The sequence below is a fragment of the Pecten maximus genome, chromosome 9 (assembly GCF_902652985.1).
Source record: "Pecten maximus chromosome 9, xPecMax1.1, whole genome shotgun sequence".
Lineage (NCBI taxonomy): Eukaryota > Metazoa > Mollusca > Bivalvia > Pectinida > Pectinidae > Pecten > Pecten maximus.
In genome coordinates, this window is record NC_047023.1 from 24,755,932 (window position 1) to 24,773,405 (window position 17,474).

The 17,474-nt window shown below is 36.9% G+C and overlaps 1 protein-coding gene across 2 annotated transcripts; it reads right to left on the reverse strand.

The window, feature by feature from the left end:
* Positions 1–263: 263 nt before the first annotated feature.
* Positions 264–17,419, reverse strand: LOC117334962 (F-box/WD repeat-containing protein 5-like). Of its 2 annotated transcripts, none has more exons than XM_033894829.1 (8): positions 17,316–17,419; positions 15,158–15,332; positions 13,905–14,189; positions 11,788–11,962; positions 10,091–10,227; positions 8,290–8,801; positions 5,655–5,855; positions 264–4,859 (listed from the first exon to the last, which is right to left on the reverse strand). In XM_033894829.1, exons 2-8 carry the CDS (start codon positions 15,284–15,286, stop codon positions 4,454–4,456), a joined length of 1,845 nt encoding a protein of 614 aa, XP_033750720.1. In that variant the 5' UTR covers positions 15,287–15,332; positions 17,316–17,419; the 3' UTR covers positions 264–4,453. The 2 variants fall into 2 exon arrangements, with proteins under 2 accessions (XP_033750720.1, XP_033750721.1); XM_033894830.1 differs by lacking the exon at positions 17,316–17,419 and adding an exon at positions 17,157–17,289.
* Between the last annotated feature and the right edge of the window lie 55 nt (positions 17,420–17,474).

A 17,474-nucleotide genomic window follows, 5' to 3' on the forward strand; every position in this document is an offset into this window, starting at 1 on the left:
TCAATATTATAAACTTGTCCATGACATCTTCACTATAAACATACATTTTATCTGTCTGATCATTTGGATATGTATACTTCTCCAAGGTAGTCAGTAAATTTACTAATGTGATGACAAAAATGTAATGGACTTCATATGACAATGTACTCTACCCAGTGTATTACATACATAACAGGACGATTTGCTTCACAGATGTAATGACCTAGTTCCCCTACTGTAAGCTAATTAACTAATGTGAATTGCTTTATCACAAACACAACATATTAGTTTGCTAAATATTTTATTCAATAAGCAGCTAAGTATATGTCACATTAAGACATTTTTATCAAAACAATATATTTATATTTAGAGACCTGCTCGACCTGTTACTTGTCTTGTCATTAAAAAATTCTTTTGCAGAATTTACAAGTTTCTAAACAGGAAAATAAATTATTTTTTCATATCATGATATTTAACATTCTTCTGTAGAACAAAGCCTTACCAGCCTTTTAACATAAATGCACAGAACTTAAGCTTTCTAATCAGAGACTGTTCAGGAATTTCCTACATGCCATTGTAGTCATCAAGAAATATTCCTTGGACTTTGTCAAGTTCAGGTTATGAAAGTAATTCCTGAGTAGTTTTGATCTGCAATTGTCACTTTCAAGAATTGTGAACCATGAAAATTACCTTCTTGTTCCCACCAAAATGGTAACATGATGAAATAGCTTGTTAGAAATTATCCAAAGTTCACTACACAGAAAGATGAAATACAATTTCTTCCTGTTAGTTCAAACATATACACTGTATATATAAAGATTTTCAACCAAGTTCAAAACATTCCTCTGAATTTGTCTACCTGGGTATGTCACAAAACAGAATGATACTTGTACCCTGATTTTTCTTGTTTAGCACTTAATATCATCAACTACGTTACTGGCACCAAAAAATAAATTAAAATAAAAACAAGTCACATTTACAATGACCTTGAACTCCCTTAAATTTGTCAATGATCTCCCTTGTGGTAATTCAGAATGACTGATTGACCTTGTAAACGAGGAGCACTCCTTCGTATAATACAAACACAACAGTTATATAACCTGTATAAATATGATTATGATCAACAACAAGAAATCTCCGAGGGATCTTCTTACCGCCATTGAATGTGATAATGATTGGGTCTATGTAAGACTGATCTTTCCTCTACTTTTCCCTTTTTTCTTCTTTCCCTATTATTCATTTGATAACAAGGGGAGCCTACGTACATGTATGAAATCTAAGAAAAAAGAGAAGAACTTTCGTTAATAGCAATAAAAAATCTCAACTGTTAACATCCAAAATGGCTGTATGTACAGAAATTAGCTATTGGATGTTTTTCTGATCCGTCTCAAAATTGAGCAAGTACAAAATCAGGACCAAAGTAAACCTATATCTGTTTTATCTCACAATAGAACTAGTAGACAAACATCAATTACTAAGAAATATTTATGTAAGAAAGAAAGGGTGATAGTTTGAAAAATACGTTTAGAAATATTTCATAACAAATCAGTCCTTTTGTCTTTCCAATCACTATAAAAACTGCGGTCACAACTAGAGACCAACAGGATCCGACATATGAAATCTGAGAAAGACCCATAAAGAATTTCTGAGAAAATTAGCGATAACAAAATCCAAAATGGTTATTTGTTGGCCATTTTGTCTACCATGCAGTCTCTAAATTAAATATGCACAACTAAAAACCATGAGGAACAGACATAAATCATAAAATTCGAGAAAGATCTAAGAAGAACTTTCTGAGAAATAGATTTGCATAGCCCACCACCTGATGTTGGTTGACCAAAAATATCACATTTACATATTAAACATTCACTTTGATTAACACAAGAAACCTTAAGGTCACAGAGACCTGTCACCAACACCCAACCCATGTCACCAATCCAAAACAATATTTCAGCCTCATCGATCCTCAGGCAAGTTTTGGTTCAAAAGTACTGGCCCAATGAAGAGACCTGTCCCATTAAATTGAATTAATAGTATATTGAATTACTCGAAGGAAAACAAAATATGACATAATTTGCACCTCCCAATTGGACAAGTAGTCGCCAATATTTACTTTCCAAAAAAAATCAAATCTACTGACCCGCAACCATCACTCAGACCTTGATTTTTTCTTGTCCTGATATAAAATAAATACTGGGTTTGGTTTGTGGCAGATCCCTGTGCTTCAAGCTTAATAAATCTGTCATACATCACAGTCGAATCTGATAACCATTTTAACCATTTAACTTTAACAAGAGAGTAAAGAAACGAATTCTATCTCAATAAAACAAGGATAAGATAGGAAAACAATCAACAAAGAAACAAGCCAATACAAAACGTTCTATTTGGAGTTTTCTGTGTATTGACGATCAACACCTGTATATCTAAGTGTTATGCCAGAATTATCTGTATTGGAGCCTGGGGGGATGGGAGAAACTTGTATCAAAACTTGATATATGGTGGAAGTAAAGCCCCATATTTGTCTAGTATTACTTAATCAATGTTTAATATTTGATAAGTGGGTTGGTCTCTGAAAAACACCTCCCATTCCGACCACATGCATAATTTAGGAACAACCCCTAGTCAAATCCAGGAAATATGTTACATTCTCAAAATGAGGCAGAAAAACCAGCACCAAATGTGTCAATCCTCAATTGCAAGCATACCCTGGTTATATTCCTTACCAGCCCCTGCTGAAAATAGTAAGTGACCTTGACCCCAAAAAACCTGAAACTCGAAATTGAATTATCCAAGATATTATGGTAATTTATCATTGTGTGAAGATAGAGCACTGACAAACTTTGAAGTTACATACATACAAGACGGACGGAGAGGAAATCTATAGTATCCCCAGTTTTACTGGTAAAGGAAATAAGAGTAGCTATATTTACAACATTGTATGTCGTGTAAAAACAAAACAAATAAACATTGCATTAACAGAGAATCACAGATATTCTACACAGACAGAAGGATTATAAGTCGCAGTGTTATCACACAGGGTACACTACCTGTGAGTGTGCGCGCGCGTGTGTGTGTGCGTGTGTGCGCACGCGTGTGTGTGCGTGTATTGCAATGGAAGGATGTAGAGCAAGTGTAAATACAGTAAAATAAATGCAATTGATTATCAAAACGACACCAAGTCTACACAATTGACAGGTTATTTAATAGATAATAAAGTAATGTCTCTCCATGGAATTAATTTTCCTCTTTAAATCACATTGCTCTTAATGTAACTTTTCAGTTTATTTCAAGTTTTCTTGAAATTTATTTTCCATCTGCATAATCTATGTAATAAAACAATGTTTTATTGTTTATGTAAAGTAATTAAAGCCTGACAAAGAGACTGCATAAGTACCAACCCAAACTACAAACCAATAAATCCACATGATGGAAATTCTTACAGAAACAGAGATTTACATGAATCACAGAATCAGAGAACATGGAACCATCACTCCATGTACGCCAACATAAGTTCATCTCGCACAAGAAATCATCTGTATATGATTGGACACACTAGTTACTGCAATGGAATTTAAAATGCTTCAAACTTCACTATTTCCTGCATGAATTACCCAAGGAAAGGCGTCATTATAAGACGGACGTATCTCACGGTGCCAAATTCTAGAGAGACGCATACCTCCTTCTGTGAAGCCATGAACTCATATACTGCAATGCAATTATATGTACCTTTGAATTAGCAACATGGACATCAACTTTCAAAACACAATTATCCACACATGACACAACTGTGGTTTGGACAGTAAAGAACTGTATAAAAGAGGAATTATAATACTAACATTGATTCTATATAATATATAAATACTTTGATGTTTAATTGTAAACAACAGTTAAGCAGTGAGAATTTCGCCTCTTTTATAAGACACCGGTCGTAGAGACGTCATAAAAGAACAAGTTAAAGGTCATTTTATGTACTTCGGGTTAGAAATTGTTGTATTATGTCCTGAAGAAGCCTTATCAAAGAGTGAAAACAGCTGACTTCCTAATAAATTTACAAGCCAGGACCCATTAGCTGTTGTGATTAATTCCAATGAGTTACCAAGAACTTCTATCAATGTAACCTGCTTTGATGTGATTTTCGTTTATCCTTTCAATCGTTATCACAAGATCCTTAAGTTGAAAAGAACCACCATGGGTCACCAGTAGAAGAGGTCTGGTGACACACCTAACCATGCGTGGGGTCCCGGTCCAAGAGGTCTGGTGTCACATCTGACTCCGTCGCGATAGCTCTAGCTAGCTGTGGGATGAGCTTGTTATCTTTTGAACTGCAGTTATCATGGATGATGAGCTTATTTCCAGATGAATATAGTTTCATATTCTTTAACCAGCTGTTAACCAAAAACACACGCCACATATACATCACACAGGAGGCTGTATGCTGGAAGATCAACCAATTATAATGAAGCACACAGAAAGGTTAGGAATACTTCTTTAACTTCCGTGATTTCTTCTTCATCACACAACAGGTCACGACCTCGTCATCAAGGTGACCATCTGGTTGGTCCATGCCTTTATCAAACTCCGGTGAACTGTCCTTAGATGTTGGTTTCCCTTTATATTTGTACTGATCTGTGCTTTTCTGGTGGATCTGGTTGAATACACTGATGGATGTATCACTGTGTCCAAGCTCCCTTAGGAGTCTCTTTGACCGCCACACTTTTATTTTCCTGTCGTCGCCGAGGGAGATGAGAACTTCCTCTGAATAAGGATGAAAAACGGTAGCATTCACACCTCCGTTCCCTGGTTGTGCTGCATGTTCTAGTTCTCCGAGAATGTTGCCAAAATGTCGATCCCACAAAAATCCCTTCTCTACTTCACTTCCACTGAAAAAGAAAATATTGGTATATAAGATACAAAACTTCAATATCATCAATATCCGTGTAAAGGTCCAGTATGAGTAAAGTACTACAATTAATAAAAGTACTCTGTATTCACCAAACCTCTGGTAAAATATTGAGTACAAGCACTCCACTTTCTCAAAACATCTGGTAAAATATCAAGTACAAGCATTCCGTATTATCCAAACCTCTAGTAAAATATTAAGTACAAGCACTCTGTTACGTATTATTAAAGCCTCTGATAAAATATCAAGTACAAAAACTATGGTTTCTCAAAACCTCCAGAAAAATATCAAGTACAAGCACTCTTGTTTCTCAAATCCTCTGTTAAAATACCTGGCTATGTAGTGGTCGGAGACTACTGATAAATTACCTGGCTATGTAGTGGTCGGAGATTACTGATAAATTACCTGGCTATGTATTGGTCGGAGATTACTGATAAATTACCTGGCTATGTAGTGGTCGGAGACTACTGATAAATTACCTGGCTATGTAGTAGTCCAAGATTACTGATAAATTACCTGGTTATGTAGTGGTCGGAGACTACTGATAAATTACCTGGTTATGTAGTGGTCGGAGACTACTGATAAATTACCTGGTTATGTAGTGGTCGGAGATTACTGATAAATTACCTGGTTATGTAGTGGTCGGAGATTACTGATAAATTACCAGGCTATGTAGTGGTCGGGGACTACTGATAAATTACCTGGCTCTGTAGTGGTCGGAGATTACTGATAAATTACCTGGCTATGTAGTGGTCGGAGATTACTGATAAATTACCTGGCTATGTAGTGGTCGGAGACAGTTGGGAATATATAACTCAAATGATCCTCCGAAGTGGCTGAGTGACCCTTGTAGACGATGTCAGTAAAACACATTTTGTGGAGATCATACACTTTAAGGTCAATGTTTTTAACGTAACAACCATGGTCATACTCTCCGTCCTCCATCGTACAGCTTCGGTAGTTAAAGGCTATGTATCTACAAGGTAACAAATTGGTCTCTTTTAATATCTTATTGCTGATCTTGACTGGCTTTTAAATTGCAAATTTGAACTGTTATTTGTATCTATTAGTATTTCAGTTGAGTACAGCAAACTCAAAAAATATTTAGTTCAGAACAACTACATTTGACCTTTGTGACCTTAACTTATGATCAAGAGACTTGAACCTATTTTTTTACAAGAACAACAGTCAACAGCTACCATCCCTTAACAACATTCCCAAGTCACACTTGATCCCCTTTACCTCATTTCCAAGTCACACTCCCCTTTACCACAATTACAGGTCACACTCTATATACCACAATCACAGGTCACACTCCTCTTAACCACAATCACATGTCACACTCCCCTTTACCACAATCACAGGTCACACACCCCTTTACCTTATTCCGAAGTCATACTCCCCTTTACCACAATCACAGATCACAGCCCCTTTACCACAATCACAGGTCACACTCCCCTTTACCACAATCATAGGTCACACTTCCCTTTACCACAATCACAGGTCACACTTCCCTTTACCACATTCACAAGTCACACTCCCCTTTACCACAATCACAGATCACAGCCCCTTTACCACAATCATAGGTCACACCCCTTTACCATATTCACAAGTCACACTCCCCTTTACCACAATCACAGGTCACACTCGATACCCTTTACCACATTCCCATGTCACACTTCCCTTTACCACAATCAAAAGTCACACTTCTCTTTACCAAAATCACAGATCACACACCCCTTTACCACAATCATAGGTCACACTTCCCTTAACCACATCCACAAGTCACACACCCCTTTACCTTATTCCAAAGTCATACTCCCCTTTACCACAATCACAGGTCACACTCCCCTTTACCACAATCACAGGTCACACTTCCCTTAACTGCATTCACAATTCACACTCCCCTTTACCACAATCATAAGTTAACTCCCCTTTACCACATTCACAAGGCACACTTCCTTTTACCATAATCACAGGTCACACTTCCTTTTACCATAATCACAGGTCACACTTCCTTTTACCATAATCACAGGTCACACTTCCTTTTACCATAATCACAGGTCACACTTCCTTTTACCATAATCACAGGTCACACTTCCTTTTACCATAATCACAGGTCACACTTCCTTTTACCATAATCACAGTCACACTTCCTTTTACCATAATCACAGGTCACACTTCCTTTTACCATAATCACAGGTCACACTTCCTTTTACCATAATCACAGGTCACACTTCCTGTTACCATAATCACAGGTCACACTTCCTGTTACCATAATCACAGGTCACACTTCCTGTTACCATAATCACAGGTCACACTTCCTGTTACCATAATCACAGGTCACACTTCCTGTTACCATAATCACAGGTCACACTTCCTTTTACCATAATCACAAGGCACACTTCCTGTTACCATAATCACAAGGCACACTTCCTTTTACCATAATCACAGGTCACACTTCCTTTTACCATAATCACAAGTCACACTTCCTGTTACCATAATCACAAGGCACACTTCCTGTTACCATAATCACAGGTCACACTTCCTTTTACCCTAGTCACAGGTCACACTTCCTGTTACCATAATCACAGGTCACACTTCCTTTTACCATAATCACAGGTCACACTTCCTTTTACCATAATCACAGGTCACACTTCCTGTTACCATAATCACAAGGCACACTTCCTGTTACCATAATCACAGGTCACACTTCCTTTTACCATAATCACAGGTCACACTTCCTGTTACCATAATCACAGGTCACACTTCCTTTTACCATAATCACAGGGCACACTTCCTGTTACCATAATCACAGGTCACACTTCCTGTTACCATAATCACAGGTCACACTTCCTGTTACCATAATCACAGGTCACACTTCCTGTTACCATAATCACAGGTCACACTTCCTGTTACCATAATCACAGGTCACACTTCCTGTTACCATAATCACAGGTCACACTTCCTGTTACCATAATCACAGGTCACACTCCCCTTTACCATAATCACAGGTCACACTTCCTGTTACCATAATCACAGGTCACACTTCCTGTTACCATAATCACAAGGCACACTTCCTGTTACCATAATCACAAGGCACACTTCCTTTTACCATAATCACAGGTCACACTTCCTGTTACCATAATCACAGGTCACACTTCCTGTTACTATAATCACAAGGCACACTTCCTGTTACCATAATCACAGGTCACACTTCCTTTTACCATAATCACAGGTCACAATTCCTGTTACCATAATCACAGGTCACACTTCCTGTTACCATAATCACAGGTCACACTTCCTGTTACCATATCAATAAAACAAATTTCAATTTGCAATGTACCTGTACAGATTTGTTTTTCTGTATGCCAGCAGATCATTTAGAAATATGTAAGCCAAGAACTCACCGATTGTCAGACGACAGACGCATTCCCACTAGACCTCCTGGGCAATCTGCATCTGCACTGCTGAAGTTTTTACATGCCTCAAGACTTTGCTCTGCTGTTTCAGGGACTCTGTAAAAACTAAGAAAGCCAGTCGATGGATATTCTTCAGTATTGTTTGCCAAAATCAAAACAGGCGACACATCTTCATGGGCAGAACAACTAGCCAAAGAACCTTGACTAGAACTTGGCTGACCCTCTACGTTCCCCGATTTTGTAGTTGTTGCTTCACTTTTATCGTCCGGTTGTTCTGAGTCAATATATTCAAAGTGTTCACTTAAAGGCCCCATCGGGGAAGGCCCCATCGGGGAAGTCGTCATGGATGGTGGAAGGCAGCGTGTAGGCAGATAGACAATTCTAGCAAAATCATTGTTTCTACAGTACGGATGAAGCATCATAATGTGTTGTCCTTTTGAATCCATTTTTGCTATCAGTGTTTGTATTTTCTGATCTGACTTCCTGCGTTCCTGCGTCACCTGAAAAAAATTCAGGTGGTACAAAAAACGTGTCTTTGTTTAGTGATTTTATACAAAACAGAACTACATGTAGTTATTGATGCTATTAATCCTCAGCATGATGATTTAAAACTGGCAGTATTTATTTATGTATACATAAACTGGTGTTGATCAAAGAGTCTTACATTGTCCAATCAGGGTTAAGTTTAGATAATAGCAATGAACAGCTGTACTGTTGACATTTTACAAGTAAAATCATCAAGCAGTTCAGAAAATTAAGATTTCTTAATAAACAAACTGAACATTTTTAACTGTTTAATATTGATGAAAATTACTAAGAAATATTATTTTGCATTGAAAATTAATATTGAAGACAACCACTATATATCTATATATGTACAGCGGCGACCATTTATACAGACGTACTCTGAACACCTCGGAAGTAATAACGCTATTGTTTCACTCGCTTAAAGATTTAATTTTCACTCGCTTAAAGATTTAATAGGTAGCGGTAGCCATTTATACAGATATACTCTGAACACCTCAGCAGTAATTACGCTATTTTTTCAGTCATTTAAAGATTTAATAGGCAGTGGGTAGATGTGTTGTTGACTGTAGGGTGTACCATTAATATTAGTGACCACCCTGAGAAAATACCTGATGTAAGTAAAGCAGTACTTTTATCACTGAGAGTTGTTGTTATAAGATTCCACAGACAATTTGTTATTTTGTAATTTATCTAACATTTCTATTAGCATAAATTAATCGGTAGGTTTGTAGTGCCTATACTTTCAGAATTACAAACAGAAATTTAACGTTGAAAAAATGTCAGCATTTAATTACTAATGATCTTGTTAGACTCAAAAATGATACTTCGAGTTATTCGTTCATTTCAAGAAGGATTTTTATTGTTGGGACCAAATTTTCACTTTTCCGAATTTTAGTTTTCTGATTTTTTTAATAGGATATAGAGCGAATTCAAGTTTTCTGAGTTCGAGTTAACAAAGTTTCACTGTAATTAATTAAATTAATTAATTAATTAACAAAACATACTTTTCAAGTAAAGTTTTACCTGATTATAATGGAATTAATCTGTTGTTTTTTTTATATTTTCTGATGAACATGAATTATTGGATATATAAAATCTTACATTCTTTTACATATTACAATTAATTCATTTTTAAACCTGTTTGATAATTTGCTAGCATCTCATCTTAAGACCCACATCTAAATTATTCGAGGATTAAATTCAATATGATATTTAGGATGAGATTGTAGGATGGTCTATACACCAGATGTAGAGTACTCACTGTGTGCTTTTTTATGAGGAAGCGTCTTTGCCCAGAAGGTGTAAATATGTGGGTCCCGTTAAGAAATGATGTATCATCCAGCCAGCAGCCACGGAAGTTTGCATTAGATCCCGACACAGCATACAGAATCTCTAAACCTGTTCAACATCAAACACTGTGTTATATCCTAATATGGCACATGGAATCTCTGATCCTGACACGGAATACAGAATCTCTAAACCTGTTCAACATCAAACACTGTGTTAGATCCTAACATGGCACATGGAATCTCTGATCCTGACACGGAATACAGAATCTCTAAACCTGTTCAACATCAAACACTGTGTTAGACCCTAACATGGAACATGGAATCTCTGATCCCGACACAGCATACAGAATCTCTAAACCTGTTCAACATCAAACACTGTGTTAGATCCTAACATGGCACATGGAATCTCTGATCCCGACACAGCATACAGAATCTCTAAACCTGTTCAACATTAAACACTGTTAGATCCTTACACGGCACATGGAATCTCTGATCCTGACACAGCATACAGAATCTCTCTAAACCTTTTTTTTTTTTTTTTTTTTTTGAATCTCTAAACCTGTTCAACATCAAAGTTTACATTAGATCCGACATGGTATACAGAATCTCTAAATCTGCTCAATATCCTAGTAAATTATCACAAGGCAAACTATTAAAATATCTGAGAGTAAGGAAGGTCAAAATAAAGTATTTGCAAGGCATTAGGAAATAAAACGGAAACCGACAAAATCAAGCTGATTAACTATGTGTTGTTATACTGGAAGGAAATAGAAGAATAGTTAAGGAGCCACACAATTGAGGCTCCAAACAGCGAGTCAAAGTGTCACACAATTGAGGCTCCAAACAGCGAGACAAAGTGTCACACAAATGAGGCTCCAAACAGCGAGTCAAAGAGTCACACAAATGAGGCTCCAAACAGTGAGTCAAAGAGTTACACAAATGAGGCTCCAAACAGTGAGTCAAAGAGTTACACAAATGAGGCTCCAAACAGCGAGTCAAAGTGTCACACAAATGAGGCTCCAAACAGGGAGTTAGATAGTCACATAAATGATGCTCCTAAAGGTAAGTCAAAGAGTTACACAAATGAGGCTCCTGAATGCGAGTGTCACACAAATGGGGTTTTTCAATGCGAGCCTAAGTCACACAAATAAGGCTCCCAAAGGTGAAGCAAAGAGTCATATGAATGGGGCCCCAAACAGCGAGTCAAAGTGTCACACAAATGAGGCTCCCAAAGGTCATCACACAGGTTGCAGCACACTTTTATTACATCCTTCATGTATCAATAAAATGTTAACCTCAATGTGAACTTTAATCGAAGGAGTATGATCCCGAATATGGTTCACAACAAACTACTTTAAATGTCCACAAATCAATGAACTTCCATCAGCAAGTTAAACGGTATGGGCTAGACAAACACGGACAAAGTTAAACGGTATGGGCTAGACAAGCACGGACAAAGTTAAACAGTATGGGCTAGACAAGCACGGACAAAGAGGCTATATACTATACTAAATTTTTCATGGGAGCAAAAACATATAGCTAGTGAGTCTGAACTCACAACTTGCTTACTGAACACTTCCAAGGTTAAGATATTAAAGGAGTAATCTCCCCTGATAAAGAAGCATTCTACAGAAAGACTGTATTTTACCGTGCCAGTTCAAAATCCTACCTTTTAATGAGAGTATAAGGGTACAGCTATCTGCCCCCATTATGTAGCTCGCGATTCCAGCCACTAACAGGAGTGTCTCCGATTGGTTAAAATCAGAAAATCGTGTGTAAACCAAAATGGAGTCCAGGTCTGTGTTCTCAGCATACAGGGTACACGGGTAACCAAACTTCCAAACCTACAATTAACAAAGTAAACATGTTAATGGACTTCTTCATATGTCTACGTTTACAAGGATCAATAGAATCTCTAAATTGAAGGTCAGTATGAAAAATTTTCATATTGAGGGACGAGATTCTTCATTTAAATTCTGAGGCTCTGCTGGTAAAATCGGTTGTCTACATCCTCCTGATGATCGGTTAATAATCACATCAATTCACATTTTGTTTTTAAAAGTTTTTCATGTGTCTGATACCTGATTTCATTCATTAAGTTATAAATTAATTGAAAACAGTGTTTGATCTTATTGGAAGAATTTCTGGATTCACACTTTTGTACTTGTTCCTATTTTAGTAATGCCCTACTATGGTCTGTGAAATGCTTAGATTTAATTTGTTACATGCTTAAAACACTGGATATATGGTGACAATCTCAGAAGTAAAGCGATGAAAAATAACTAAAATGTAAGTTGCTCTGTTGTTCTGTTCTGTTAAAATATTATGAGATTTTGCAATCAATTTTCGTGAATTGGAAGGATACCAACTGATTTTTTCGAATACATATCGATCATCCTGACATCACTGTCTTCACCCCAGCATGTTATATACCAAACAGCAACTTTAAAGTTGATCTAGATCACCACTTTATTCAAATATCAGAGCAGGCAAGGTTAAAATTCATTTCAACAAATTTCAAACTAGCATACTACTGGGCCAACATCAGGTCTCTTCGTCTCTTGATCATTGAGAAGAAGTTGTTTATAGATTTTAGCCTATTTGATCCCTGTGACCTTGACTGTAGGTCAACGTCATTCATCTAAACACACTTAGCCCTTCACCCCAGCATGCTAAAGATCCAAAACCAACTACCTCTGTCTCTTGGTTATTGAGAAGAAGTTGTTTAAAGATTTTAGCCTATTTGCTCCCTGTGACCTTGAATGCAAGTCAAGGTAATTCATTTGATTAAACTGGTAGTCATTCACCCCAGCATGACACAGGACCAATATCAGGTCTCTGTGCACCATAGTTATTGAGAAGTTGTTTAAAGGAAAATGTTGATGCAAGATGGACGGACGGATGGAGGAAGGACGGATGCCCCATAAGCTCACTTGCCATCCTTCTTTCATGTTATAATTATTTGTTGTACCTGTGCTCCTGGCCATGTTACAAAATAGTATTTTACAAATATAATTTATGACAGTAATTTATATAATGATTGTCCTTAAAAGACACAAATAATATAAATCCATGTTATATGTATTTTTCTACCACAATACACTATGTAATTCCACTCTCAATCCATTGTATAAATGTGCAGACAGTTGGATATATATGTATATGTTATATTCCATGACCTTCCGGTCTTTTGATTGGTCAAGAATTCGAACTTTGACCCGAGCTGCACTTGTTATTGACGTCATCAATTCAATAATCGAATGACATCACATCACCAGGTCCCTGCCGTCACCCTGTACACCTTATTTGCATAAGCGAAATAAGACTGCCATGTTTCCCTTTGATTAAAGCTGACCTTATTGTGGTAGAAACAGGTCAGAGGACTTGTGATTTTTGGATACGGAATTTATTTCACACGAGTAAGTTATTTTTTAAAAGTAACAAAAGACACAAGCTTTAGCAAGTGTCTTTTGTAACTTTAAAAAAATAACTTACTCGTGTGAAATAAATTCTATATCCAAAAACCACTCGTTGTGTAACATCTATATACAGTACCTATTTGTTTCAGATATACATATGCTCATTGAAGGCCAGAGTGCACATATGTATGACTGTCATACTAAACCCCCATCATATTGCCACCCAATTTTACCGCCAAAATTGGCACAGGACAAAAAGTGACAGTTTAAAAGGGTAAAACTCATTTTCTCGTTGATATTCCTATCCTACATACACACATAGGAAAGAGTCTTATAGTCTCCCTCAAACAGAAGTCATTCAGCTTACCCTCACTGAGGCATCCCGGCCGGTGGTGGAGAAAAGATTTCCGCTGGATGAGAAATTAATATGATAAATCTCATCTGTGTGTCCTTCTAAAGTTTCACTAAGGATAAGAGGTGACTCATCCTCCATCCTCACATACTCGTCCTTCCAGGTGCTCACTCGATCCCCTTTTCTGAACTCTTCCTCAGCTTTAGCAAGGCCTTGATTAGACTGCAAATCTTTGGACGATACCTTTTTCACCACCAAATCCTTCCATAACGAGTTATCATGTGCCACTCGGTACCAGTGCTGGGAACAAAGGCACAAAACTTTAAAGGTATCTAGTTGTAATTTAAAATCCTGTTTCAATACATTTTGGTGAAAATTTACCAGTGTTTATTTTTCATTTTTCAGGTTTGATGAACATTTCTATAACTCCTGAAAATTTCCACATTATATTGTCAAACCATGAAAATCATAATCAATTAATCAGTCATAAGCAAAGGGACTAATTATTGGTTATACAAATGGATAGGGCCAAGGTCAAGGTCATTAATACTTCACACTACCCTGTATGTTTAAGTCTGAGGTCAAGGTCATCAGTTTTATATTATGTCTTGGTCTGATATATGTCAAGGTCATGAATACTGTACAAGGTACACTATGCATATAGTTTTGAGGTCAATGTCAATTATACTACTACTACACACCATGTACGTGGATTGGTCTGAGGTCAGGGTCATAAATAATATGTTAAATGTATAGGATTTTGCAGTACACACCTGAAAGACTGAATTTTTTTCATGACAAGATGTGATGTCCCTTCATGTCAATTTGTAGATAATATGATTTATACCAAACCAAATAAAGATATAAATGACGCAGGTTTATTGTTTTGATCATTTAGATATATACGGACGGACAGACAGATGGACAAGCAGACGGAGTGTAGCACACGTGAAAATTTTCAAATGGACATTTCCCCATAATGACCATATAACACAAACCATGATAATAAAAAGTGCAACAATACATTTACTGCATCAGCTGTTTGAATTATATTTTTATCCTATACTTTTGTACACTGTATAAGTACAAATGTACTTCGTTACATATATATGTAGTAAGAATTATTACCTTATCTATCAGGTAATAAGTCATGTCTGGTAAAAAGCTCACCTATATTTTTTTGCAATAAGTTGACCTCACTTTGGTTTGCCAAAGGATACAGTAATGACAACAATGATAATTTTTAGTATGATAATAAATCGTAATACCTTGCATGTTTTCGCAGCAGACATGAGACTTTTGGCATCGAGGAAGGACATGATCACCAGTAGGATGCCATCAGTTAGTAGTTCCCAAGGCAATTCCTCCACCAACACATCTATCCCGGACGTCTCCATGGCTAACACTACTGGTATGGGGCTAAATCACATTTCCTTGTTAAACCTGATTGATAGACGTAATGTTATACTATAACTTTAATATCATGATCAATTCATTTCCCCAAGGAGTTTCAAGGGGCATTCATTCGTTCGGACATCAGAAACATGCAAAGTTTCTATTGATGAAATCTATGCCTGAATGAGGATTATATGAGTTTTTGTGCCTAACAGTAATGAAAGTAATACAGAAATGTGCAGAAAAATAATGTTTCGTACACAAATACCATCTGCATTTGCAGTAATTAGTGACAGCTCAGCTCGGGTCGAATTGAGAATTTTTATGATTTAATACTTGAAGCATTTTGGTTTCTCTTGCGAGTAAAACTGCCTAATTAATTTAGAGATTATAGTTTTTACTACTTGGGGAAAATACACATTTTGGTGACCTAACATTTATTCAAATGAAGGAAAGCCCTCTTAATACAAAACATAGTGTAATTTAACAGGAAGGCGAGTAGTGTGTTTACACTGTGCATATTTCCAAGAATCAAATCCATGACCCTGGCTAAATTGCCAGTCTGCCACTCTAACAATTGAGCTGAAGGAAAATTTAGCACAACCTTATCCAACTTATATGTCACGATTTCCCCCACTTTTCAAGTGTATTCACCCTTAAACACTATATCAACCAACAAGGTACATATTGTAGGTTCTTTCTCCAACCAAGCAACACAATCTCCTATATCATGGATTTACCAAATGTACCCTAGTAAATATGAGTAGTGTCTTCACAAGTTGATGGTCGAATGTTACCCCGTAACCTCAGTTTGCCAGAATGTCGGACGTTTCGTTCCCGAACTGTTTCGCACCACAGCATTTTCGCCCCTAGTCAATTCACCCCAAGACGTTGTGCAACATTTGTGGAGACTTTTTTTTTTATTAAACCATAATAATAGTTAATATTGTGTTATTTTGATATATATCATTTGTTCTAATTTTTTCAAACTGTTACGGAGGAGATACAAGATGTTATTATCCTAACGGTTTTCTTCCCACAATTGTTATGAAAACATTGTTCTGGCACATGTGTAAAAGCATTTGGCATGTTTACAGAAGATCACCACTACACAGAAAGTTCAGACACATGTATAATGTATAAACATCATGGTAACCAACAGCAGTACGGCATTACAATGTGAAGTTTCAATACAATTTCTGACCCCGGTTCATTTCACCATGTTTCAAAATACCATGCCACAACGGTACAAAGGAAAGTTACAACACAATAAATTAGCACCAAATGTACATGTTTGTTGCTTTTTAAGTATAACAAAAAATAATGTTAATGATAAGTTTTATGAGGTTGGGGCAATTGTTTTACTGGGGGCGAATAGTCTTTTTTTATCTTGATGTGTGGTGCGAACCGTCTCAGAAGGGTGCAAACCGACCTGGTGCAAAACGTGTTGAGTGTGAGCCGACCTGGTGTGAACCATCTCGGATAGTTGCGAACTGACTTGGTGCAAAACATGTTAAGTGCGAACCAACCTGGTGCGAACGAACTGTGTTGGGTGTGAACCGAATGTTAGGTGCGAAATGTCTGGATATCGTTTGCCAGAGGTCATGGGCTGCTGTACTAATCGAAAGCGACCTTAATATATATGCATAGCCCTATACAATCTGAACATGTTATATTATCATGCAATGTTACATTATAAAACAATTAAAATATTCCACATACAAAATTAATATTAATAATTTTAATTATGTGTGAAACTAAAACTTATGTCTTTTTTTTTTTTTGTAGCCTTCACCAACGTTTCAGTGTTGATCCTAAACATGCTAGTGTGATAGTCATCACAACTGACAATAAACCACATAACTTTCTGACCTTCAACCAGGAAAAAATACTGGACGAAGGGAGATCGTCATCGGCTACTTTCACTCTGGATAAAATCCGGCATTTAGTCATTTTGCACGCACATCACCAATGCATTCACCAAAATGGATACCCTTTCCCACATGTTAAAGTGACTGTGTTGCTGCTTACTTGATCAGATTTAACAGTTGTCGTCTTTGTAAGCATATACCCTGTATTGGTTGGTACTAGATTTGTTTACTAAAAAAGAAATGACAGCAGGCCTAACTTCCGCTTCCCGGTCTTGGCCGCTCAGTAAATTTCGGAACACCTCTGGAGTTTACATATGAC